The following is a 25,080-nucleotide window of genomic DNA, read 5'->3' on the forward strand; positions in this document are numbered from 1 at the left end:
CAAAACAACCCCAAAAGCCCTCAATAGTCACCTTTGATAGCTGCCAGGAAACAAACCCACTGTTATGAAAACTGATCAATAAGGGGAGCGTACAGAGCATCTGTACGCCTGCCTCTTCCACAAGAGCTGCGCCTTGGGGTGGTCAAATGCCAGAGAAGGAAAAGCTCTGCCCTCTGGATTTCTCCAAGTAAAACATGAGGAAGGGAGACGGGATGAGAATATCACCATCTGCAACCCTTAATGAAATAACAGGCCCAGGCTGACATCACCAGCAGAGAGACAAGCAGACATTATGAAGAACCAACACCACCTACCAAGTATTCTTGCCCAGACAACCTCAATCTGATCCAGTCTCTAGAAGCAATTTACAGGAACTGAAGCATATGTAAAAAAAACATTGGTATGTAACAAGCAACACCCAACTGTGAGAAACTCTGAAGGACAACGGACCAGCTTCTTCAACAAATAAATTACAAGGGAAAAGGGGCAGGAGGGCAGACCCACAGGTAAGAGAGACTTAAGAGTTACATCAGTTCGACTGCAATGCAGGGACCTTATTTGGATTCTGACTCTAGACACTAGAAAAAATATACAAAACTGGAAAAAACAGACATCTGATGATATTAAGGAATTACTGCTTTTTTATATACAACAATGGAATTAGGGTTAGGTCTTTTTAAAAAGAGCCCTCATCTTTTAGAGGTACATACAACACGTTTAGAGAAGAAATGAGTTCTCCAGGGCTTGAAGTGCGTCTGGAGGAGGGGGTATAGTGGATGGAGGCCCAGATAAAACAAGATGAGTCCACCACTGTCGCAGCTGTGTGACGGTACAGGGGCTCGTCAGACTACTCTCTCTGCTTTTGTAAATGTTTGACAAAAAGAAGACATTGTGCTTGGGAAGAAAACAAATAATATTTTTTTTTTTTTTTTTTTAAAGATTTTATTTATTCAGTTTTTTCCCCCCAAAGCCCCAGCAGATAGTTGCATGTCATAGGTTCACATCCTTCCAGTTGCTGTACGTGGGACTCGGCCTCGCGTTGGACAGAGAAGTGGTGCCTCGCGGCGCACCCGGGATCCGAACCCGGGTCGCCAGCATCAGAGCGCGCGCACCTAACCGCTAAGCCACAGAGCCGGCCCGAAAACAAATAATATTACAGAACTGTCGATTTGGAAAGGAACTTACAGGTCATCCAATACCAAATCTAATCGTATGGATAAGAAGAGTCATCTACGTAACCGCTTATAGCTGGTCTCCAGGGTCCTGGGCACCCTCCCCAGTCCTCTAAGGATAGGTAGCAGCATGTATCGTCTCCTAGAATAAAACCACCACCTGGGAGGAATCCATGCCCATGGTGTCCTATTTACTGCCATTCAGAACCCTGACCAAAACAGGGCATACAAAGCTCATCTGCAGTAGATCCTTTTGAAACATTTGCAACAAAGCAGACACAGATGTGCACACACACCCAGGACTCACCATGCTTCTCATCCTCTTCAACTTCCACTGCTTGTACCTGAGCCGGAGAGGAAGGAGAAAAAAAGGAGGTTCAGGTTTGTTGAATTCTCAAAATCATGCTTTCATGGATCTCATCAAAGGAACAACAAAATTAAAGAGGATACCAAACTAACTGAAACATTAGAGGAAAATTTTGCTACATAAACCTGAATGCTGGAGTATTAATTCCTATGTTGTTGAAGTGTAATTATAAAAACACACACTCCGGTTAACTAACCATTTCAAGCTCTGACATCTCAGAGAGCTGGGGGGCAGCCTCCACCACAAACTGATCGTCGTCTTCATTGTCAGAATTCTGCGAGTCTATAATCACGTTTGAGACAGTTTTACCACTCCCTGTCCTAAACAAAAAGAAATTAGATTCAATTAGAAATGCTATGTCGGTCACACGTTTTCATCAACCCCATGCACCTGGAACTGGGCCCGAGGTGAGGTGAGAGGAGCTTAACCACTAACCATCTCTAGAACATCATAAAACACAGGCGGAAGCTGAGATGAAGTCTGGGAAGTGTCCTCTGGGAAGCCCCTCAGGCCTGGGTCCCTGTGAGCCCTGCCCTCTGCCAGCCCCCTGCCTCGGTGATGTCCAGCCCTCTCCTCCCGCCTCACTGCACCATCTACCTAACACTTGCCCTCGGAGCCTCGCCTCTCCCCAGCTGGGCTCTCTGGGAGACCAGCCCTTCACCTGCAGCTCCTCACCTGGAAGGGTCTATTCCCCCAAGTTGAAACCTCGGAGCAGGGGGACACCAGTGGCCCCGTTGGCCAAGGCTGCCCCAGGCCTCTGCTCCTCAGTCTCACACGGGGACACAGTGGCCTCCTCAAGGCCCCTCATTTGGCTCCTAGTTGCTGCCCCTGACCTACGGCCCTGCCCAGCACCCTCACTTATGCACCTTCTCTCCCCTACGCCCTGCCATCACTTTGAGCCAGTCCAAAGTCCAACGGCCCCTGACCTGGTCCTCTCAGGTGACCGCCTCCATCCAAGGGCTCTCTCACGCCCCCAGTGGCCATGCACTGGAACATCCCAACTACAGTCACCCCACAGCAGACCACTGCCAGCTCCCCTCTCCTCAGGCACTTCTCCCACCACACCTGTGCCCCCCCCAAAAAGCCCCCAGACCCAAACACTCACCGCTCCCCATCAGCCCCTCCTGCCTTCCTTTCTTCCCAACCAACTTAACAGAGCCATGCTTTAATGAATACCCTTAACTCCCGTGCCTATCACTCTAGTACACACACACACGTGCATACACACACATGCGTGCACACACACACCCCCAAACCTCTCCCTTGTTTCGGTGCAACGCATGAGGTCAGGAGGTAATCCGTGCACTTGAGTATGAGCTCTTGAAACAATACCCGCTTCTCCCAAACGTGCTCAACTCCATCCCCAGGGCCCCTCTGACCTCACAACTGCCTGTCTCGCCTCTGCCTGGACCAACCTCCTCTCCTCCTTTCTCTCTTCACTCTCCACACACGCCCACCAGGGCCCCCGTCCCACCCCTCCCCAGCTCCTGGAACTCTGCCGCGTGTCCTCCCTCATCTGCAAATCCTTTCCATCCTCACCCTCGTCCTGAACGTTCCCACCACCACCTGTCCCAGGGGACGTGCCTCCCTGCAGCCCTCACGCAGCAGTGACTCCCTCCCACTGGCCTTCCATCACCAGGTGCAGTGAGAGGGTCAGTGTTTTCCTTGTGCTTGTGGCTTCCAGATCATTCTCCCCAAAGTCCGTCAATTCTGAATCTCATGTTGTCGGAGACCCTCAGACAGAGAATCAGAGCTCTCGCCCTGAACCCCATCATTGTTGCCCCCATCTGCCAACCCCGGGCCCCACCCCTGCATTCCTGGCTCCCTGTCACTTCCCGCAACGCTGCTCCTGCCTTAACTCTTGAGGATTTCGAGTACTAAGAACTGATCCTTCCCAAACCCTCGGCTCTAGGGTCCCTGAATTCTCCCACATCCATCGCTCAGTCACAATCCCAGGGTCACACCTTGTCACTGCCACTGACAGCAAGCCCCCAATCTCAAATCCAAGTACCCTACCCTTTCCAACTCTCTGCCCACCCGGTGCCTGCACTGTGCAGCTGACCGTGGCTGCAGAACAAAGTCCACAGCCACACCGACTCTTGTCACTTCACACCATGTGCACCTGGATGTGGCCCAGCAATCCAGCCTGCTCCTCCAGGCTAGCCTCTGCACGCCACACCGTGGACCTCTGGGCCGGATCATCCTCTGTGTGGGGCTGTCCCGGCACTACAGAATGTCTAGCAGCATCTCTGGCCTCAACCCCACAACTATATGCCAAGAACCTTCCCCCCACCTCCCCATTCACAATGCTGCAAAACATCTCCAGACATGGCCCCAGTGTCCCCTAAGGCCCCCAGGGGTGGGAGTAGCCCCTGGCTGAGAATTTCTGCTCTAGTCCATCCACCAGCCCACTCTGGTGGAGAACAGCTTCCCGCCTCCTCCTCTCTCCTCTGACCTCCTGCTCCTCCTTCCCTAGACTCGCTCTTGGCTCCTGAGAGAAAGGAAGCACCAGAGAGAACCTTCCAGAATCTCACCCACACACCAACTCTCCTTGGTTGTCTCTAAGGCCGGTCCCTCCACGTCCCCTCGCCCACTCAGGGACTCTGTCCAACAATTCCCTCCCCATCCTGCTTCTCCTACATCACCAATCTTCCCCTCTCCACTGGATCATTCCCATCACCAGAAAAATATGCTAGTTCTCTCATCTTAAAAACAAAAAATAACAACTTCCCTTGACACTGTCCCTCCCACTATCTACCGTCTCATTCCTTCGCGTCCCTCTGCAACAAAACTTGAAGAACACATCTACACTTGTCTCTAAGTCCTGCCTCCTGTTCCATCTGAAACCCACACCAAACCAGCCTGTTTCTGTTTTTCTATTTTTTTGTACTTTACTCCACAGGTAGATTTGTAAAACTTATAAAAGGCCTGTCTGTGGCTTGTCTTTATACCATTTTTGACTTTCTAACAATCTTTTGTTTTTAATTTTTGTGCAATTAAGCCTTTAAATCTTTTTTTCCTATTTTTCCCCTCATTGTTTTCATGCTTAGAGAATCCTCTATCTAGAGATCAAAGAAATACACTGTAAAGACTTAGTTGTATGTGCACGAATACTTGTGTGTTCTCTTCCATCCATCTGAAATGAGAGGCTGGTGTGTGGCTTGAGGTCAGGGCCTAGCCTGGTCTTTCTTTTCCTCACAGAAGACTTCCCAGCACCGCCTGCTGCCTTCTCTGCCCCACCTCTCAGCAGATGCATGATGCCCACTCCTCCAAGGTCCCACCCACGAGAAGCCCGGATGACGAGAGCCTCACCTGTCTGTGGCTAGCACCTCTACACTCTCCTGTCGCTTCACCCGGGGAGGCGCTGGTCTCGCACTCCCAGGCCGAGGTATTCTTCTAAATTCAAATATTGGAAAACCAAAGCAGGGACATAAAACACTTGTACGTTTCAAAGTGGACAAAAGAAAACGCAGGTTAATGCTAACACTAATTTCCAGGCCACCATCAACATGTTAGTTAGGACAGAGTCTGCAGAATACTAAAAACATTCCATTAACCTGACAAGTTTAAAAGTATCCATCTTTGATCTCATATTTTCATCAATTTTAAGGTGCAAAAGTAATAACAGAACTATGAATTTCCATAAATCTCTAAAATGTTCTATGTGTAGTTAGCTACACCTCAGGTTCAGGAAAAATAAACAATTTCTGCTTCTCTGTACAAATATTTCCTCATAACACGGCTGAAGCATTATTAAGTCGAGTGCAGGAGGTAGAGAGAGAAGCCCGGCCGCAGTGGCCACGTGGGGGATGAGAGGGCACGGACCTGACACTGGACGAGAGCTCGGTAGGGATCTCGGAATTCTCAGACACCTCAGACTTATCTTGGCCAGAAGGTCCAACTTCTCCTTCTGAATGGATGACAATCCAATCAGCAATTTACAAAGGAAGAAACACAAACAACTAATAAATATGTGAAAAGACAGCAATCAAATAATTGCAAATATAAATGAGCTTTTTTCATCTATCATTCTGATAAAGATAAAACAGTCATTTGATATCTAAATTTGCTGAAGATTTGGGGAAATGGGTATACTGAAACCCTGGAAATACCAACTGGTTCAACTTCTCAAGAAATAGGATTCAAAAGGGAGATCGATCAAGTCAGCAACTTAACTTAAAGGAAACACAACTAAGGAAAGAAATGGACACGTGTAAATATACGTGTGTCAAGATGCTCACCCACCATCATTTATAACAGTGACAAACAACAGGTAACATTAGTAATTTATGGTACAGTCACATGCGAGACCCTACTATACAAAACAATGCCATCACTTAATATATAATTAACGGAGTATAGTAACATATCCAATAATTACATATATGCATATGGCGGTCTAGAAAGACATTCACTTAAGTTAGGAGCAGTGAAATTACCAGTGCTTTTCATTTTCTTCTTCATTTTTCTGTGTTTTACAATTTTCTACTTGGGGTATCTACCACGTCATTTCTATAATCTGAACAAAGTTTTTTTCATTTTGACAAAACGATTTAATCAGTAAACAACAAGCCCAAACTATTAAGACAATTAAATTTACTCCACTAATAAAGAACTTTATTTATACTTTAGTAAATGGTGAAAATAAATCAGAATTTGAATATTGGAAATATACTTTATACCCTGGAAAAAATCCTGAAATGTATTCTCCTGAAACATAAAACACGTAAATTAAATCTTAAATTGGTACAGTTATGTTTCCTCAAATTACTTTCACTAACACAATTTGTAAAACCTCAATCTGAGAGGACATGTTAATATCTATACACACGTACACAATTTATAGGAAACACATTTATTTAAGGCCATGCCTTACCTGCATCACTAGGAGAGTCACCTGAAAAAAATAAAAAAAGGACATCAGAAAATCAACCTTTGTGTCAGTGACCCTCAGAACACTAAATGAGCAGAATGGGATCAGAGAAAACACACAATAGCCACTGTGGACATGTGCCAGGGACACAGCCATCCCCTCAGAGCCTCTTCTCAGTTTCTGCCATTGTTTTATTTTCAAAGACAGAAAAACAAAGAACAAAGCAAACTATGAATCATAAAATGTTATTACACAAAAACAGGAAACGAGGATGAAAAGAAAGTGTATCATAGAGACAAATGAAAGACAGATTAGGCGAAAGTTGATAAAGCCAGGAACCAGGGACAGACTCACTCCGTGAATCTGGCCGACACACCTCCAGGCCGTGTTAAGACCGACACACCTCCAGGCCGTGTTAAGACTCGGGTAAGCACACAACAGCCCATCTGACCTGACTCATCACTAAGTATTTTTCCATCTGCTCCTAAATAAGAAGAACATTTCTCAAGCTCCCTACGGGCCTACCTTTGCACTTTTCACCCAGGATCCTTTTTCTTCAAGTGCTGCTTTTTGGAGACAAATGTGACCTATGTAAATGAGCAGGAGCATTGTAGGGGTGGGGTGGGGTGGACTCAAAACCGCAGGTGGATCATCTTTGTGTTAACACTCTTAAAATGCATGAACGCATTTGCAGAGAAGCCAAAACTACCTGGGTCCAGGTGAGAGCCAGGAGACAGACAGGAGCTGCAGCCGCCACGCAGCCCCTCAGTAACCACAGCTGCACCTGCAGACAGGGACCGTCTCACACACGCCCACGAGGATCAGGGCCTGGGTTATTCTGAGGATCCACACACAACACAGGATGAAAAGCACTTCTCAGACACCTGAGCTTGTGCACAGGAGGACTTTAAGAACCTTCTGTTGCCTAAGGAACACTACAGTCAGAGAGCCACATAAATGGTGCCCTGAAGAGGGCTGCTTTAGGGGAAAGGGGACAACAGAAACTGGAAGGGCCTCTAGGACCCATTTGTGTGGAACACAGGGGCCTCCTGGAAGTCACACCCCACCCCGAAGGTGACACAGCAGAGGACAGGCCTGGTACCTGCTGGGGCCAGAGCACTGAAGGTCAGCAGTTAGGAGGGGCCTAGAGTACATGGTTCTAGACACTGCCACTAGGATGGTGTGAAGACAACTGAGGGCTCAGGCTCAACCCTGGGGCAGAGGGCAGCAGCAGACCCTCTCCTGAAGGTGGGGCAGCCTGGAGAGCACACTCAGAAGAGACTAGCATGTAACAGCGGCTCTGTCACTGGGGCCCTGGACTCCAAACCCCGGTCTTCCTTCAAAACCCATGCCCTCGGTGTTGGGGACACACTGTGGGTCCACGTGGAGCTCAAAGGTTACTGAGAAGTGCAGCAGCTGAGTCACGAGGCCGACCCCCTGACAGTGAGTGTGCATAGTAGCTTTCACCCCTTCAGAGATCAGGCCCCCCACCCCTCGGCAGCCCCCACACTGCCGACTCCTTCCTCATGGATGCTCCGGGTTTTCCCCGCCCATCCTCCGGCTCTCCTCCTCAGAACCCTTCACCAGTTCGGCCTCTTCCCCAAATCCAGGGCCCAGGCCCAGACATGGCACGCCCTTCTTCCCTCTCCCCGCACGCTGTGCTGTCATCCCAGGTGACCACACCCTCAGCCGGGCTCCCATCGTCGTCTCAATGCCAGCAACCCTCACAAGTTATCTCTGGTCCAGAGCTTCCCCTGAGCTTGGCCCTTAGATGTCTCAGCACCTCTAGAACCTGCCCGTTCCTTCCACTCCCCATCCCTCCACCACAGTCCAGCCCACTCTCTCCTCTTCACTACTCCCCAGGCCTCCCAATTAACATGATCTAATATGATTAAGCCACTCATCCTAAAAATACCATCGGCTTCCTGCTGCTAAATTCCCTAAAGCAGCCACGAGGCCTGGCCAGAGCTGACCTGACTCTCCCCCCGGCCCCTGCCAGAAGGCTCTCACTGACCTCAGGTGACAAGTCCCTCCCCAGTCACCTCCAGCACCCCTCAGGGCATGGTGCTGTTTTCCAGTCTGACCTCTGCTCACTAACGCACTCGCTGCCTTAGGGCCTAACACACAGGCCTTCAGCAAATATCTTCTGTTTGAACAAATCGACAAACATGGGCCCTCACCTGGCACACCCCCCACGCCTGGCCCTGCTGCCGCCAGCAGAAGCCCTGGCTCCCGGGCAGGACCCACTGTGCCATGAGGCACTGCAGGGCCTTAAAAACAAATGCTTAATGTATATTTTACCACGGTTTTTCCCTAAATGCTGGGAAAAAGTATGCCAAAAGCAGGATCTCACTGAGGTACAACTTAAGACACGCAAAGAACATTACAAAAAGAAACATCATGGTAGCGACAGCGTCCTGAGCTGTTTAAAAGTGCTCTTGGAACATGAAATCTGGGTGGTGTGCGGCTCGGCCTGCAGGACTCCCGAGCAGTGACTCGGAAGCTTGTTTCCGGATCATTCCTGACACTGCCAGGACTTTGCTGCTTTATCTCACTCAGAAAGAACCCCGGGACACAGGAGAGTCTGGGGCTATCAAGCAACAACTGGAACGTTCCACTCTAGTTTATGTAAAGAGGCGACAGGGAGTCAATCGCCACGTGCAGCCCTGGTGGGTCACAGACCCAGGGGGCCTCTGGGAGGACAGGTGTCCACAAAGCCAGCGTGACATCTGGAGTGCTCAGTCTCCCCACCAGGGAGGACTGGAAGGGGTCATCCCTCTTACCTTTCTGCTTCACTGCGGGCTCCGGCTCAGTGTTGTCACGCCACAGACTAGCCGAACTGTCATCTGAAACACTAGCTGAGTTAGTATTAGCTTCTTTTGTTCCTGACATAAAACAGTTTAAAATGGGTTATTTAGACTGTACACGGCAGGCTGGTCATCAACGGCTTCATTAACACAGAGCACGCTTACTTATCTATGTCTTCCCACATTGCAAGTTTACGAAGGACTGACCAAAGGCAGCTTTCGAGAACTTGCACCAAGAACGTTCCTCCCAGGCGCTGCTCTGGAATCAGGAGAGAGGGAGGGGCGCCCTGACTGTGAGCAGGCCCCTGGGCCCACTCAGCCCAGGTGGAGGCTTGGGGCCCCCATAGCCAGAGACTGGCCTCGTCACCTGCATTTCTAGACCCGCCCGACACTACTGGCCTCCACTCGCCTCCCCACTATAGCCAGGCCTGGGAGTCGAGGAGCTGCAAACAGACGGCAATTTCAGGAGAGCAAGAGGGAAAGAAAAATATTTCTGGCACAGTGCACAGTCAGATAGCCTGAAAGCTCCCAAACTCTTGTCTGCTGATTACTGACTGATGTGCCAATGTCTGCAAAAACAGAAAAAAATACCAAACACCTGAGAAATACAATGTTTTTCCTATTAAAAACAAAAGTAGGGGCAGGGAGGTGCTGGAGGAACAAATTTTCAATTGCAGCAGGACCCAGGGTGGAAAAGTGACCTGTCACTAAAGGACCCCCCCACTCTCTAAAATGAAACCAGAGGACAAAAATAAAATTAGAAAAATGTTCCCTTTCCTGAAACATAATCTTATAATTTCTTAAAAGTATTCAAAGGAATAGTTTATATCAGAATCAACCTGTCTTTAACTATCAAAGAACTGCTTTATTTTATGTAATAGAACTATATAAAATAGATGACGTAATTGTCTAAGAAAAATTTTTTAATTTATAAGAATGATGCTGACAGTGTGATTCAAGTAGATAATTATTTATGATATCTTATACAGGGGAATCAAAGAATAAATATGAAATATTAAGTTCTAAAACAAATCTAAAAATAAATATAAGCTTGGCAGCTGTAGATTATCAATTTTAGAAGAAAACACCCCAATAATTAAGTTGTTATATTTTATTTGAAAGTCTCAATATTTTCTGTACTATATAAAATTCACCAGCACAATAACTACAAATGCATTATCTTCAGTCTGTAACCCAAGGAGATCACTGACACTTTGCATAATTTTATCTCTTCAAAGTTCTAGTGGTATTTTTTTTTGAGAGGCCTATGACAGTTGTTTTAACATTTCTACTAGTATTCTTAAATAAGCTTTACTAAACCCCAAATTCACATAAATAGAAAGAACATAAAAACAGACTACACATTCACTAATAATACTACAATCAATCCTTAATCACAGAGGGCAGGTTAACCAGTTTGCCAAATAATAGCTTTAAAACAATAAATAATGCACCCATAAAAAATTAAAATTACTATGAATTGGCAAAACAATCAGCACATTAGCACCATCTGTCGTCTGAATTACCAGGAATCAACGAACCTCGCAGGTAAGGATGTGGGCCTTGGTGTGAAGACTTCCCAAGTTCTAAGGCTGCCAAGCGCTGCCCCTTGAGCAGGCTCTGCGCCCTTCGAGCCAGTTTGCCCTCCCTTATGGAGCAACCATAAGAGTCAAACGAGATCCTGTGCCCAAGGCAGGGAGCACTGTGTCTGGCTGAGGGCCAGTCTATGTCAATTACTATCCCTGAAACTCGCCGACCAGACGTCACAACACAGGCATAAGCAACTTGCCATTCTGCCAGTGTTCTGTGCAAATGTTAGCTGCACAAAGTTGCTGAGTGTATCTAACTGTTAATGTGACCAAATCATGGTTTAAAATGCGGGGATCTGCCCAGTCCAGTGATCAGTCTCAGCGCCACTTTATGAGACGCAGAGGCACTAAGTGTATCCTGATAGGAGACAAGATAAAGGACACAGCACCACCCATGTAGGGGTGACAGCAAAACAACATGTTCAACCCAAATCTACTCAGGCCTTGAGATCTAACAGAAATACGGGGAGGGGTGGGCGGTAGAGGGGTGTCATAAGTTAAACGGTACCACAAGGAAACAATCAGACAAATGCAGAAGGTGAGACATTCTACAAGACAAGCAACCTCATCTCTCCAAAATATCAATGTGCTGGAATAAAAGGGCAAGAAGGGGGGATATTAGTCCAGATTCAAAAAGTTAAAGAGACAAAAATAATAATAAAAAAAATACAGCATGTTAATCTTAACTGGATCCTGGTTTTTAAAAAAATAACATTTCTGAGACAAAATTAGAATATAGCCTGAGTTTTAGATGCTATTGGGGAACAGTAACTCTGTCAGGTGCAACACATATAGGAGCATGTCTTCTTTATTTTTTGAGCTGCATGCTGAAGTATTTGGAGGGAATTATTTAGAGGTAAAGTGCTAGGATGTTTTTAATATACTTTGAAACAGTTCATAAAAATACATCACTACAGAGGAAGCAAATATGACAAAATGTTAGAACTACTGAATCCTAGGTGAGAGGTATATGGGTGTCAATCATACTATTCTTTCTACTTTTCTATGTTTTTCATAATAAAAAAGTTTAAACAATAAAACAAAACGAAATGAGGGAACTCAAGCAAAATAAACACATGGACAGTGTAATGTTCCAGGAGCACCTGGAACTGTCAACTGTAAGGAGAACACGGCTTATCAGACAGCCCTCACTACAATACAGAGCAGGGGAAGAAATAATCATGTTTTGAAGAAGAAATGGATCAATTCCTTGTTGAATTCTTCAATCCACCTGAAAAAGCAAAATGATAACAACAAAACCCAGGAATTCTCTTATGATGCCCCTGATAACGCAGGCCAGTTGGGTCCCGGCATCCGGCACAGGCAGGCCAAGGCCTGGATCAGTCGGCACAATAGGGCACGGTTTTTCCTTGAAGCTCAGAGTGAAGGTGAACTGGGAGGAGAGGCTCAGGAAGCAGACCCAGGGGCTGGAACCTGGAAATCATACTCAGTGTGAGAAATTAGGGAACCATAACTGCTGACAGCCTTGAATTCCAAAACTTAAATGACTGCCAGTGCAAGATGACATTTGTAACTGGCATGACTGTGATGACAGGGACCCAGGGCGTGTGCAGTGGCAGGACTCGTGGGGAGAAGGGTCTGGGGGAGGCGGAGGTGGGACCACGGAACGTCAGCGGGCGTGCAGGACTGCCCAGGGCCACTAGGTGGCGCCAGGCTTCGTTCTAATCTCTGCAAAGCGCTCAGCTGAGAAGCACCAGGGGCAGTGCTTTATGCTTCTCAACACTGAGCTTACAGTATTTTCACACTCGTAGATAATACCTACAGAGTGATGATTTATGTCTAAATAATTATTTTACTCTGTTTGAAATCCATCGCACCATCTCAGAAGGAGCACTGTCTCACCCTGATTTGGGGCTGCCTGTAAACCAAAGTCATCTGTAATAAAGTAGGTCACGCGTGGCACGCCAGTGACAAGCCAGCCACCTTATGGACATCATCTCACTGACTCTCCAGGCAGGCATTGTCACATCCGTTCACCAACTCGGGGACTGTGGCTCAGAGAACACATCCGCGCGGCTTGCTCAAGGCCAGCCGGCAGGTAAGCAGGAGAGACGGGGCTCTTCCCGCTGGTCGGGGACGGCCAGCCTAGGCACCCACACAGGGCAGTCTCTCACTCAAACTTGGACCTCCGCCCACTCCTCTCTCCTGCGGTACAGGGACTGCCTGGTGATCTCCTAAAGGACCTTGCCTGCAGCTGAGGAAAGCTCCCGCAAAAATGAAATATACTATCACAAGATGTAGGCCCATTGTGAAAAGAGTTTTCAGCAGTAAGAAATCACTGTGCTCCAGTTTAGCAACCTCTTATCCAGTCATCCCATACTGCTGAAGACCTAGATAAATCAGACAACTGACCTACTTGGAACAAAATAACTGCCGGTCACCTTTGACACCATACCTGCGGAACCAATGGTGGAGGAGAGTGCTTGCAAACAGACCTCCTCTTAGAAATGCAAGTCTTAAAGGGACATGCACATAGAAAGATTCAGGCTACAGGGACAGAATTTTTAAAAATCAGATACAAGGCAAGTTCAGTTTAGAAAAATTTTATCTTTCCCTAGAGTTGAGACTTACGCTATTTTTTCCCTTAAATGTCACTCAAGAATTCTAATATTTCTGAAGAATTTAGTTTAAATCTCAGAAGAGTGCAGTTACTGATATTTAATCGAGGATTATCCAATTTGAAATTCCGAATTTATACATCTAATCACTCCACATCAGCAGGGTGAGGATACATGTGTATCACGTCACACTGCCAGCCTCAGATCAAAAAGGGCAGGCCCTGGGAACAAATCCCCAATGTGCCAGAAGCAAGCACTTTAAAGTCTTTACTGTGGAGCGTTTTCTAGTAGAACACAGCAGAGCAGCATGGAGAATTGGAAAGATAATTTCTCTAACTATCCACATTGTATTATAAAATTTCAACAGCAAGATAAAGAAAGCACTTTGATTTAGATGAAAAATAAATTATACATAAAAAGCCATGTAAAAGTTAACTTAAAGCTGAGTTAATATTCTTTATCATATAATTTAGCAAGTTAAAGCAAATAGAATGTAAGTCATTTCTGATCTTCAGGAAAAAATCTGATGAACATTAAAGTGGTTAGAATGGTATTTTTTATGTTATTTTATATTACGTTATGTTATGATATTTTATGTTATATCAAAAAATAACATAAGTATCCTGAGAAGTAAAGATTTCACATCAAAGTGGTGAGGAATTTAAACTAAAGAACATGTTTCCTTACCTATTTCTGAAGTTGTAGTTTCCTGATCTGGTTCATTATTTAATATAGACACTATGGGGTCTAAAATTTTAGCTGAAATATTATCCTCCTTTCTTCCTGACATAAAATAGTTAACAATAGATTAAAAGATTGCAAAGGTTTTTGCGTTTGGTTCTTTAGTTGGGATTTATAGGGTTTATGCCAAGGTCACCAACTAACTGTCTCATCAACTCACTGGTCAACTCCCAGCCTCCGTGGCCTCCAGAAGTCCAACTCCTGAGACTCCTGCCCTCGGCCTTCAGGACGCCCCCTCTCCAACCCTCCTCCAACTTGTGGCTTCTGTCTTCTTTGCTAGAGCCTCCTTCTCCACTTCCGACTCGCGAATCCTGGTGGGCTCCGGGGCTCACCAAACTCTTCTCATCTCCACGATCCCCCAGATTAATTATCACACGAATCTGGGGCGGGCAAGATCACCTGTATGCTAAGAACTCCCAATTTTTTTTGTTTTTAGCTTCAGTTTCTCCAACTCTCTCCCTGAACTCCAGGCCTACATGTCCGACTGCTGTCTCAACACTCTACTTGGCTGTTTCACAGGCATCTCAAACTTCACGTGTCTCAAACAGAATTCCCGGTGCCGCCACCCATTCCAGCACCCAGCTTCTCCCGAAGCCCTCCCACTTCAATAAATGACACACGGAGGTGCCCGGACACCACCACAGAACTGATCTTATCTTTGATTCCTGTCATTTCTAACAAGTGCCATCCAAGCCGTCAGCATATTTGTCATCTCCTCCATCAAATATACCCTACACCCAATCTTCTCATCAGCAACGCTCGGGTCCCAGCCATCATGGCCTCTCCGCTGGACGTCACAACAGCCACCTAACTGCTCTCCGGCCTCCACTCTTGCCCCTCTCCAGTTTTAAAAGGGGATGCCTCTAAAACCAAAGTCAAACCATGTCCCTTTCCTGCCTCAAACCGTGCAAGGACTTCTGCTCACACTTACTAAACACGGCCGACGTGGCCAACAACTCAGGCCTGCCCATTCCTGCTGCCTCTTCTCCTACCACCTCCCCTCTCTCTGCTCCAGCCTCACCGCCGGGCTTCCTGTCACTCAAACAGGCAAGCCTGTCCCCAGCTCAGGGCTGGGCCCATTCCTGGACACCGGCACGCCCTCCCTCACCCCAGTCAGTGTTCTGTCCAGATGGCCCCTCCTCAGAGGCCCTCCCTGCCTGCACTCCCCCCACACTTCTCTTGGCTTCATTTCCCTTCCAAAGACTCACTGCTCACTAACGTGGATGCAGACCCCTGTGTGCTCTTCATTCTCTGCCTTCTCTCTCCATGTTCTACTCTTCAGGAGGGCAGGGACTCCTCAGACATTTGCAGAATAGACAGGAAGGCTCGAATGGACCATGTCAGCCCAGGACTGACCTGGCATGACTGCCCTGCAGCTCTGGCGGGCGGGGCCCACATGCCCTCTTGCCCTGCTCCACTCTGGCCAGAGGGCAGTGCTCTAGAGCCCAGGCCCCTGTCAAGTAGGGCCGCATTTTTGCTGCACCACCCACAGAGCTCCACCAGTTCAACGATCAAACGGACGCAAAGGACCAGGCAGCTCAAGGTTCCAACTCTCAGATTTCCACTCCCAGCCTCCACTGGGGCTTGCTGGGTCTCACCCAGTTGCTTCACGGTACACTCCTTCTTAGGGGTGTAAGTTAGGTTCTTTTTTTTGTGTGTGAGGAAGATCAGCCCTGAGCTAACATCCGTGCTAATCCTCCTCTTTTTGCTGAGGAAGACCAGCCCTGAGCTAACATCTATTGCCAATCCTCCTCTTTTCCCCTTTTTTCTCCCCAAAGCCCCAGTAGATAGTTGTATGTCGTAGTTGCACATCCTTCTAGTTGCCGTATGTGGGACGCGGCCTCAGCATGGCTGGAGAAGCGGTGCGTCAGTGCGCGCCCAGGATCCGAACCTGGGCTGCCAGTAGTGGAGCGCGCGCACTTAACCGCTAAGCCACGGGGCCAGCCCAGTTAGGTTCTTTTTCAGGGGAAAGACTATTTTCCTTGGTTCTAGAGTCCCTTCTTCCTGACATGAAACTGCACAATGAAAATATGTCTTAAACTTAACTTGTAATGCTGCCTATCATCAAATAAATGAAATTAAAGTACACTCACTAACTCAAAGTGATTAGTTCTGCTATAATACATTAATTAAAAATAACCAAAAATTATCATATTCTTTTTTGTGTGTGTGTGAGGAAGATCAGTCCTGAGCTAACATCCGATGCCAATTCTCCTCTTTTTTGCTGAGGAAGACTGGCCCTGGGCTAATGTCTGTGCCATATTCCTCCACTTTATACGGGACCCCGCCACAGCATGGCCTGACAAGCGGCGCATCGGTGCGCGCCGGGGATCCGAACCTGGGCCGCCAGCAGCGGAGCACGTGCACTTAACTGCTACGCCATGGGGCCGGCCCCTCATATTCTTATGCAGAATGTTTTTTGGATTCCATAGGGATTCTAGAACGGCTTTAAGATTCTAAATACGTCTAACAAACACGATATCCTCACATCCCAGTAAATGCAAGGCTCATCCCCTCGGATGGAACAGAAGGCCTGTATCCGCACACCTTCTGGGTGCCGGACGTGTTTCCAAATGTTAGGATGGAGGGCCGGCTTTGCTGGGTGAGAACCTGGGGGGAGGTCAGTGCCCCGGCTAGCAGGCAGGGAAGAAAAGAGTCCACCAATTGTTGACAGCTCAGTAAAGTTTAATGTCATAAAGCTTGCAAATTCCTGACAACAAAATCTTGTGAGGACTGCGTGAGAGGACCCCTAAAGCACAGGCTCACCAGTAAACTCAGACACAAACATCCCGAGTTGTTAGAAAAGAAGAGCAGATGACATGACTATTCGCTTAGAAAACCCAAAAAATCAACGGAGGAGCTACGGGTTAAGATTCAACACAAGGCAAGATTTAAGGTACAGTACAAAAATCAACAAAGTTTCTACATACCAACAATAATCACTAAAAAGTAATATGGAGAAGAAAGATACCATTTCCAAAAGAACTAAAAACAAAACAAACTATGGAGTAACCTTGACTGACAGACGCCCCCAGCACGTGCACGCACACCTTCCTGGGAGAGGGGGAGGAGACACCTGCACTAACGGGACACTGGAGGTGCCAAATCTTCCCCAAATAAGGAAAGCATACATTTAACACAAGCCCAGTTAAATCCTGGTAAGTTTGTGTCTTGTGGGAGGCGGGATTCTTACACTCATCAAGAGATTTTAAAATACATCTGGAAGAATAAGCAAATAAAATGGCTTAAAATTTATCCCACACAGAAAAGAACAATGGTAGGAAACTAGTAGTAAAACAGAAAACAGTGGAAGTAAAAAAATAAAAACAAAAACTAGACCTCGGAGGACAAAAGGCATACAGGGGAATCACAGAGCAGGAGGGTAGGGTACAATTAGTTAGTAAGTGATCCTGGAACACCTGGTGAGTTATTCTGAAAAAATAAATATATTCAGAGCCTCGCCTTACAGCATGAATTAAAATAAGAGATAACCAAAAAGATTAAATATAAAAATGTATGACAAAACACAAATCTTCACCTCTCAAATCTCTGGACAAACTACAATAAAAGGCTGGCAGCTTCCAGTACACAAAAATTAAACACCCAGACAAGTCGGAAACCAAACCCAATTAGAAGAAATGAATTGAAAAAATATAAGAAACAAACAGTTATTTAAAAATTGGCAGATGTCCTTAACGTACAAGGAGCTCATGCAAATTAAAAAGAACACTGAGACTCCAAAGAGAGCAACGAGGAACCAGGCAAAGGAAAGACAGACATGTCACAGAAGGCAATAAAAATTACTAGCACGTGAAAAAATGTGCAACTTCACTAGTAATGACACAGAGAGAGCACTTTTTGTTTTTCATCTATCAAAATCAAAATCAGCCAGCCCCTAAGGCCCTGGAGGAGGTGTGGGGTAGAGGGTACAGTCGGTGGTGCACTGTAACCAAGAGCTTAAAACACCTAGGCCCTGTGTGCCAGTAATTACGCCCTCGGGAACCAAGCCCACAGAGATCACCCCAAGAGAAAAAGGTTCTGGCACAAAAATGTTCATTACACCATTACGTATTACTGTGAAAGAGTGGCACTTACCATTTAAGTTTAATTTCTAAAGGAAAAATTCCAACTATTACATTTTGCCACGTTTCTTTAACTTTTATAATTTAGGGAAAGGATGACTTTTCAGAAACAACTACGGCTCATTTGAACTAACTTTGCACTTCAGTTAAAAGCCTCCAACAGCACTTCCCAGCACTGGACTGACATTTATTCCCTACTTACTGGTCTGTCATAACGAGGGACCATCCTTGGGCAAACTCCAGGCCAAGCCTGTTCGCTTCAGCTCCAGCTTTTCGCTTTTAGCATGATTCCCAATGATAATTTCTGCTGTTTCTTAAATGCGTAAACATCATCTGTCTAAGAGCAGGATGCTCTTTATGTCCATCCTGCATTGGGATGAAATTTAGCCTACCAATTTAAAGGACAAGTGTCAACAAAACACGGATGACTGATAAATATTTCTGGAAAATTGAAATTCGATCACATCCCTTGACCGCAATACAGATCTCCAGCACAGAGGTGCTCCTCTGCTCCAGTGCTGTGAGTTCACACACATATGTGTGCACATGTGCACGTGTGTGTGTAAAAGTCACGTCTCCATCCTTTTCACATGGTCTTTGTTCATTCCCCCGAAGGCAGATCTGCTTTCTAGCCACAGGAGGTTTTTTCTACTAGATATTATGATTAAGGCAAAGAAATTAATATCCATATTTTCACCTACTTATAAGGTAAATTTTGCAGTACCTTCCACTGAATTTTTGGATCGCCGTTTTGATGTCTTTGTGGTCACTGTCCTGGATACTCTAGCAGAAATGTCAGTCTTAAAGAGAATGAAAAAAAATTAATTGACACAATACCCTGAGCAGATTTATTATCCAAGCTCTGCTGGAGGAAGAACAGGAATCACCACAACAGCATCCACACACTCTAAAGGGGAACTGATTCCGACTCAGTGCAACGAAGCACTCGAGGCCCGAGAGAGCATTAGAAGGAGCTGAAACCCCTTTCACTCTACATTCATAATTCCGTCTTTTTGTCAGCCCTATAAAGGTCAGCAATCCGCTGACCACACTTTGAGAATCACTGTCTTAACAGGCGTGTATATATGAGGACTCGCCCTCTACTGCTATAAGCTTAATTACTTCAATGCATTTGTAAACAACTCTGAGAGTAAAAACGTACACATGTGTTTAAACAGAGCACAAATCTGAAAACAGCACATCCCACCCCTCCCACCACTGGCACAGCTCCTGTCTCGCCACCTCTCTCACCCTGCCATAACAGCCTCCTAAGTGGCCTCCCAGCCTCCACTTCACACCTTGTCCATCTTCCCTGCAGCTGCCGGATACGCTTTCTGAGATGCAAATTGGCTTATGAAGTTGGGAAGAGTTTAACCTCCCTAGGATGGCTGACATGGAGATGATGCACCCAAGACACAGGAAACACCCTGCAGGGTCCCACTCAGGCCAGGGAGAGCTTGGAGGGGTCCCTCCAGCTGGCCCTCCCTTTCCCTGTCCGCCTGGTGACTTAATCCTCTCCTAGACTCATCCTAAGTTCCACCTCCTCCCTCTCCCCAATGACCACCCTATCCCTTAGTACACCATCATATCATACTTGTCAAGTAAAGGTACAAGGAAACCCAGGAGTGCACCACAGAAAACCAGAAGGTAAACACCCCCATCTATTTCACCAGGCAGTAAACCATTTACATCATTACTTTTACCACGAAATACATACAGACCTATTACGTGTGAGCGTACAGTAGCCACGCTCTCCTCCCACGTCTCAGGGGACCAGGAGAGGACCACAGCACAGCAGTTACTATGACAACACAGCTACAGGTTTACACGTCTGAGAATTATTTTTAAACATACCTCTGTTTCAGCTTTGGAGTCTTTAAAAGATCCATCTGTCAACTTTTTAGACACCTCCCTTGAGCTTGATGACTACAAAAGAAAATTTTTTTTCTTCAAACTCTAGAATTATTCAAGTCTGTAAGGTGTAAAAACACATCAAGATGTTTCCTCTAACATTGACCAACAAGATAACCCTCCCCACAGAGTGCCCGTCACACTCCAGATCTGACGATCCGTGCCTGTCACACGCCTGGACCCAGAGGGCCTTCCAGGGTCTCTCCCTGTGTGAGGCAGGCCGGGGGTCAAGGGCTCAGAGGCAGCGCCCCCTCAGGAAACTGCCTGGAACAGTGTCCCCCAGACACACCGGATCCCTACGCCAGGCCAAACTGCTGGGGAACATTCCAGTGAGACACAGGGACTCTGGAAACAAGGGAAGGAGTGACAACGGAAACCTCCAACCCCCACGAAAAAACTGCTCCCATCCTTGTCTTCGGAGAATGGGGCAACTTCAGATGGAGCGGTTCTTTGTAAGCAGAATCTTCAGACCCTACGTCAGTCGGTAAAGCACTCTCCAAACATAAATTACATGAAAACTGTAAACACATTAAATCAACACCTTAAAACAATCTCCCACCTAAATCAAGTCTCTAAAAGCACATCTTGATAGAAGGAGTAGAAGAGATAGAATCACCAAGATTTCCCTCCATGAAGACTGAAAAGCCAAGGATGCCTGTTCAATATTTCAATGACTAAATGTCCTCATAACTTAATCATGAAGGTACCAGACCGCAGCAGCAGTAACTACCCCGCAGCAGCCCAGGCTCTGTGCGCTCAGCGGTCCTCACCGCAGAGAGGTGAGGACACCCAGCACCCAGACGGCCGCGTGGCCCTGAGACCACACCGCGACACACTCTCCACTTCTCCGGATGCCTTCACACCTACCAGCTCACCTTTCCTTCACAAAAACCCAGAAGCAGGTGGACAATGTCTCATCATCGTCTCCTCCAGACAGAAATCAAACGGAGGAGAGTCAAGGCACCTGCCCGAGGGTGAAGACTGAGTGGCAGAGCCTGGGTCAGAACTGAGTCTCCTGCCTCCCCAGCGCCGCCCTGACAGAAGTCTCTAGGAGCTCGGCTCTCTGGGAGGTTCCACGGCTCACCACGTGCGTGGCACTGCTCACCTGGGGAGACAGCATGCTGCTGCCCAGACCCCGCTCCATGAAGGAGACCAGATTTCCACAGAAGAGCCAGGCGGGCAAAATCACCACCAAAGGTCTGTGCAAATCTGACCTCGGTCGAATAAGGACCAACTCTGAGTAGGAAGGTGGCCCCTTCACCCTGGTCTCACACACTTAAACAAAACCATCACTCACACTTGGCTCTAACATGTCCCATATGTCCGCCTGTAAGAATTTCTCGTTGGAACTGTCTCTCTATTTAAAAAACTAGTCACAGCAACAGCAATTTCAGTGAACATAATGGGTAGGAACACTTGACGCGAAGACTGTGGGAGCTGAGAAGGCTATCCCACTCAGGGACTGTCTCGTGCACAGGGAAACACCAGAATGAGCTGGCACCTCAGAAAAATCAGACCTCTATAAAGAGGCAAAAGATGGGGAATGTCTTTGTTATTTCTAAAACTCCTAAAGGAACACTGGTTTTTATAACATATATAATAGCCTACATTACTCCAGGGTGTTCATGGGAGACCCCAAGGTTCCTAGTAGTATGCTAGCTCAATTACTAACCAAACCAACTGTACATAACTTCCGCCAAAGACCAGTTTCCAGGACTCCCGCAGGGTCAGTCCCACCGGGCCCACCCATTTCCCTGGACAGCACACCCTGAGATCCAATGCCACAAAGGAGACCACTGTCTCGGGAGGAAAGGGCCTCGAGTACCAGCTCTGGCCCTGCCCCTCACCACCTGGCCGCATCACTTGGGCAGATCTTGAACCTGTCCAGACCTTGGCTTTCTCCTTTCTAGCAGCTAGAGACCAGAAGATTTCCATGACTTTCCCAGGACACTCTGCAGTTATATGATGTCCCCATGAAAACAGGCATCTGGGACACCAGCCCTGACAGGAGACCTACATTACCTACAGAGAGCTCAAAAGTAACTTCCAAAAGTAACTGTTTGAAACCAAACACATTTTCTGGCCAATCCTAAATTTACCTGAAAATTTAATTAAATAAGAATTTAGTACACTGAGGTTTTATTGTACTTATCTGCTAATGCCTAAAAGACTTAGAAACTAGTCCTAATCCTTAATCAATTCCACCATGCCCAGGCTCCAAGAGCCCACACACAACTGAGGCTGTTGGTAAATACTGCTCACAACTCAAAGTTATAGGCTGCTCCAAAGTCTTCAGAAAAATACCCAAATACACACACACAGCCCAGAGATGAAAAGTAGTAAATCTTAAAATATTGGGCAAAAATCTAGTATTTCTTTGGGTTTCTACTGGGAATCCAAGATTGTCATTAATTTTAAATTAGCAATAAGAAAACCAGTTACCTAATCACACTATAAGACGACAAAGATCATTTCAGAGAACAACACAAACTCTTTCTAAGTGAAAGGCAGAAGTTTTCAAATAGGACTTTACCTTTTTCTCCGGTTTATCATGCTCTCTGCTCTCTTCCCTGTCGGGGTCCCTGGCAGGCTCCTCATTTCTCACCCTCCGCCTGTCCCTGCCCCTGCCCTTGTCTCGCTCGCGCTCTCTCTCCCGGTCTTTCCATCTCTCCTTCTCCTTTCCTCCCTCGTTCTTCCTCTCTCTCTCACGCTCCACATCTCTGTCCCGGTCTTTGTTGCCTCTGTCCCTGTCTCTGTCCCTGTCTCTGTCTCTGTCCCTGTCTCTGTCCCTGTCCCTGTCTCTGTCTCTCTCTTGCTTGGTCCTGGTCTTGGTTTTCTCCCTCTCTCCTTCTCGGCACTTGTCTCTCTCGGGATCTTTCTGTCTACCGCGGTCATTCTCCTTGGTCTTCTCCTTGTCCCTTTCCTTTCCTCTTGGCTTGTTTTCTTCTTTCAGTTCTTCTTTCTGTTTTTGATCTCTGCTTGTACTTCTCTCATTTATTTCAGAGTTTCTTCTATCCTGAAAAAAAAGTCAGATAACAATATCACTTATAGATGTCCTTACCTGAACTACAAAAAGACTATTTCACTTTTAGATATGTGCACCTTGCAATTCACCTCTTTATCTTGATGCACTCTGGGCTCCTCTCTCGCATTCCTATTGTCCCATTCTTGAGATTTCGACATCAGTGAGGTTCTTCCCTTCGTATCCCCCTTCTCTCCAGCCAACACGCGCTTCACCGCATCATCACTGGAGAGCTTGTTGTCCGAATGTGAGGAAATGAAACGCCAGGTGAAAATGAGGTCGGCACGTGTAACAAATATGTCAACATTCAAAGACAGCTCATTAAACCGATTCTTTGTCTACCAGTGAAATACAGAGGATGAAATATTAAAAGGAAATGTTCTGGGCCGGCCCTGTGGCTTAGCGGTTAAGTGTGCGCGCTCTGCTACTGGTGGCCCGGGTCCGGATCCCAGGCGTGCACCGACGCACCGCTTCTCCGGCCATGCTGAGGCCACGTCCCACATACAGCAACTAGAAGGATGTGCAACTATGACATACAACTATCCTTTGGGGCTTTGGGGAAAAAAAAGGAGGAGGATTGGCAATAGATGTTAGCTCAGAGCCAGTCTTCCTCAGCAAAAAGAGGAGGATTAGCATGGATGTTAGCTCAGGGGTGACCTTCCTCACAAAAAACAAAAAAAGGAAATGTTCTCACAGACCAAGTACAGCCTCTCCTACAACTATCACGTCCAGGACTTCAGTCGTTAACAGCAGAGTCCACCCAAGCCAAACGAACCCGGTTCAGTTCTACCCAAGCTGTCAAGTGTGGCCGTGCGTGTTGTCCAAGGACAGCAAAGCTGACCCCACAGCTCATAAACGCCTCACACTTCTCACGGGATCAGAGGCCCAGCACTGAAAGGGCCTGAGGACTGATCTAACTCCAGCCCCATCAAACGCACAGGCCCCTCCTGCAGCATCCCTGCCCGCCACCCAGAGCCTCTGAACACCTCCGGTCAGGAATCCCACTCACTCACACACTCACTCATTCCACAAGGACGCACGGAGTGACGTTACACACCAGGCGCTAGACTACAGGCCAAAGAAAAGCTGCGTACTGGGAGAGACGGCTAATACGACGATTAAACTTCAGCATGCTACCGGAACACAACAGGGGCACTAAGTCAGCCTGGGAGGGAGGAAAGGCCAGCGCTCCTCGAAGAGCAGCTGATCCCACACCGCTGCCAGACGAAGCAGCTCCACGCCGAGAAAGTAGCAGCATGCAGGAGGGAGCATGACCAGTGCAGAAGACCTGGGGGTGCGGGCAGGTGTGGGAGACAGAGAGACAACTGGAGGCGGGCAAGGAGCAGCAGGTCTGCAGGGGCCTTGTGAGCCATGCCCGGAGCTGCTGGCTGTGCCCCGAGGCAACAGGAAGATGGCAAAGGATTCAGCAGGGAAGACAGGAATCAGACGTGCTTTTTAGAAAGAGGAGCAACATGAAGGATGTGGGGGTGAGGGGGAGACGACAGAGGCCAGAGCACTGGCAACATCAGCTTCTGCGTCTCCATGCCTGAGTTGGACACAGACCAGGGCGAGGCACTCTTGAGGCCTCCTGGGAGCCCACTCCTCACCCCATCCCCACTGCTGCCATATGGGCTGAAACCCACCTTTTCCCATTTTGGTAACACCAAGGGTCAGCCCCCAGCCTACAACCTATCAGGTACATGAAGGGCTGTATTTGCTGTGCTCTTGATAGAGGTCCAACTCCACTCCCTTTGGGGCCACTCGGCTCCACAGAGAAGGAAGACCCTGGGGATGACCTGCTCCCATCACCATGTGAAGACCTCCCCCAATGTCCTGGCAAACATAGCCCGGACTGGACCGGGAGGCCAGAGAGGCCAAGTTTCCAGCCCATGGTGAGGGTCTCAGGAAGCAACAAATCCAAAGCCTGCACAAGTGAA

General features: G+C 47.3%; 1 protein-coding gene across 9 annotated transcripts in view; it reads right to left on the minus strand.

Annotated features, from left to right (window-relative positions):
- Positions 1–25,080, minus strand: part of IFT54 (intraflagellar transport 54) — a 61,453-nt gene that overhangs the window by 31,695 nt on the left and 4,678 nt on the right. For 3 of the 9 annotated variants that reach the window (XR_015550063.1, XR_015550064.1, XM_087424608.1), the window contains exons 4-13: positions 23,224–23,376; positions 22,655–23,137; positions 20,065–20,136; positions 18,935–19,010; positions 9,196–9,297; positions 6,416–6,436; positions 5,365–5,449; positions 4,852–4,935; positions 1,736–1,859; positions 1,480–1,516 (exon numbers count right to left, since the gene is read on the minus strand). Coding sequence is in view for 7 of the 9 variants with exons in the window: in XM_087424608.1 (XP_087280734.1) it covers positions 1,480–1,516; positions 1,736–1,859; positions 4,852–4,935; positions 5,365–5,449; positions 6,416–6,436; positions 9,196–9,297; positions 18,935–19,010; positions 20,065–20,136; positions 22,655–23,137; positions 23,224–23,376 (1,237 nt within the window). In the remaining 2 variants the exon portion in view is untranslated. Of the gene's footprint in view, positions 1–1,479; positions 1,517–1,735; positions 1,860–4,851; positions 4,936–5,364; positions 5,450–6,415; positions 6,437–9,195; positions 9,298–14,074; positions 14,171–18,934; positions 19,011–20,064; positions 20,137–22,654; positions 23,138–23,223; positions 23,377–25,080 lie in introns of all 9 variants that reach the window. The other 6 variants (XM_087424613.1, XM_087424610.1, XM_087424609.1 and 3 more) reach the window with 6 other exon arrangements.

Source organism: Ceratotherium simum, chromosome 37, assembly GCF_057802395.1.
Source record: "Ceratotherium simum simum isolate JZ-2026a chromosome 37, ASM5780239v1, whole genome shotgun sequence".
Lineage (NCBI taxonomy): Eukaryota > Metazoa > Chordata > Mammalia > Perissodactyla > Rhinocerotidae > Ceratotherium > Ceratotherium simum.